The sequence below is a fragment of the Phytophthora parasitica genome (genome assembly GCF_000247585.1).
Source record: "Phytophthora parasitica INRA-310 unplaced genomic scaffold supercont2.130, whole genome shotgun sequence".
Taxonomy (NCBI): Eukaryota; Oomycota; class Peronosporomycetes; order Peronosporales; family Peronosporaceae; genus Phytophthora; species Phytophthora nicotianae.
Window position 1 is genome coordinate 46,120 of NW_008649116.1, and position 1,908 is coordinate 48,027.

Below are 1,908 nucleotides of genomic sequence, written 5' to 3' on the forward strand. Positions count from 1 at the left end.
TGAGCAACGCAATAAGTTACGCAGCTCCAAAGTCGTGGACGAGCTGGTGACACTGCTGCTGGCCAAGCAGGAGAGCAAGGATCATGTACACAACAATGACAACAACACTCTCTCAACGACTACTCCAATGTCTGCGCCCCAGCCAACTCCACGCAACGTCTACCAGGGCGACGAAGACCGTAGCGAGCTCCACATCGTCTTCAGTATGAGCTGCGACCAAGGCCGACGTGTGCCGCTGCAGACCATCCTACAGTACTCGGCTGTTGCTGTGGGTCAGCGTGGCCCAATAACGCAAATTCTTTCAGGCTGCACAGACTCCCAGCGCGAGGAAGTCATGCGGGAGCCTACACTATACTATGACTTCCGCAGACACTTCACACCGTCGTACTCGCCTCATCCAACGCCTAATGTCACCGACTACTACACTCCATACAATAAGCCATTCGCCCTGCGCCACTTTCTGCGGAACGCACAGCCACCTGTGAAACACGATATCATCGCGCTCATCGACGGAGATATGGTCTTCTTCAAGCCACTGGAGGTGAATACAGGTCGGAATATGACCAAATACTACCATGGGAAACGACATTTGTCCACCGTGAACGACACAGTAGCCGACGGCGTTGCTATTGCACAGGACTGGTACAATTACTTGAACATTGGCTGGTATGCTGATGCTTATAGAGCGAAACTGGAGGCCATTTGCACTGGGAAGCCTTGCATGAACGTGACGCGTAATGATGCACGAGAATATTACTCAAGCACAGGACCTCCATACATCATGACTCGACATGATATGGAGCTCATGGTCGATGACTACTGCGACTTTGTCGTGCAAGGTCGTCGAGTGGATGATGCCTGGATGGTCGAGATGTTCGCGTACACACTGGCTGTGGCCAACCACGGAATCAAACACACTTTGTTAACGAATTTGGGAGCGACACACCCCAAACTTGCACTGAATCAGCGAGAATACTGGGATTTTGTAGACGAAACATTGCCCAATCCATGTGAAGATTCCAGTGCGGTAGTGATGCCGTCCGATCCGCCTGTAGGCATCCACTACTGCCAGAAGTATGGCTTCGTCGAAGGTTACCACAAAGGTCACTATTACTACAAGTACGACCTGCCAGAGACGCTTGTGAACTGCGATAGTCCGTTGCTCAAGGTGCCACCTGCATCGGATTGGGATACACTGGAGCAAACGACGCCACGTGAATTACTCGTGCAAAAGCGGCACGAAGTCTGGATCGAGTGTTCCACCACCAAAGTAGTTAACCAAGCCATGATCAAGTATAAGCAGCGCTCCTGTTCCAACGGCTACAGCACAGAGCAGAGCATCGAGATGGTCAAACTGTAGAACAACTCTTTACACCAAGAACAAGGTCAATAGAATAGCAAACCAGCCTGACGCAGATACGATCAATGAGTTTGAATTGAGGGTTCCAACGAAGATCAAGGACGACAACCTTACGAGTCGACGAGATGTGCTTACAGCAAGCCTTGGCGAGCCAGATCCTCGTACGTCTTTCTGTTCAGCACGTTACCTTCCGAGTCCTCGAATTCCTCCTCATTCGACGCATTCCAGCTCTCAGCGTCGATCTGATCTTTCAACTTCTCGTAAACTATTCAAACAAACAACACCGTCAGCTCAGTCAAAGACACAATATCAACGATAAAGCAGGACTTACGCTGGATAGCGTCTCTCATGAGCGTGATATCGTGGAAATGCTTCGTGTTGGGGATCTTCAGACAGCGCATACCAAAGGCATGACGCCATTCCTGGAAGTGTCGATCGAATGCACGTCGTCCCCAGTAGCTGTGGTTGCCGCAGATCTCGCACTTGTACTCCACTCCAAGACCGTGCAACTTGTACAGCCAGTACGGAATGGGCTTCCCATCCCAACC

General features: G+C 50.9%; 2 protein-coding genes across 2 annotated transcripts in view; one reads left to right on the forward strand and one right to left on the reverse strand.

The window, feature by feature from the left end:
• The first annotated feature begins 13 nt into the window (after positions 1–13).
• PPTG_19493 (hypothetical protein) lies at positions 14–1,762 on the forward strand. The gene has a single exon (XM_008917990.1). It carries the CDS (start codon positions 128–130, stop codon positions 1,358–1,360), a length of 1,233 nt encoding a protein of 410 aa, XP_008916238.1. The 5' UTR covers positions 14–127; the 3' UTR covers positions 1,361–1,762.
• The window catches only part of PPTG_24616 (hypothetical protein), a gene marked incomplete at its 3' end in the record, with an annotated part of 4,566 nt that continues 4,149 nt past the window's right edge, over positions 1,492–1,908 (reverse strand). Inside the window, exons 5-6 of the mRNA XM_008918009.1 lie at positions 1,692–1,893; positions 1,492–1,625 (exon numbers count right to left, since the gene is read on the reverse strand). Coding sequence (XP_008916257.1) covers positions 1,492–1,625; positions 1,692–1,893 — 336 coding nt within the window. The remainder of the gene's footprint in view (positions 1,626–1,691; positions 1,894–1,908) is intronic.

Coding starts and splice junctions, on each gene's coding strand:
- PPTG_19493 (XM_008917990.1), top strand. CDS start 128: ATGTCTGCGCCCCAGCCAACTCCACGCAACGTCTACCAGGGCGACGAA.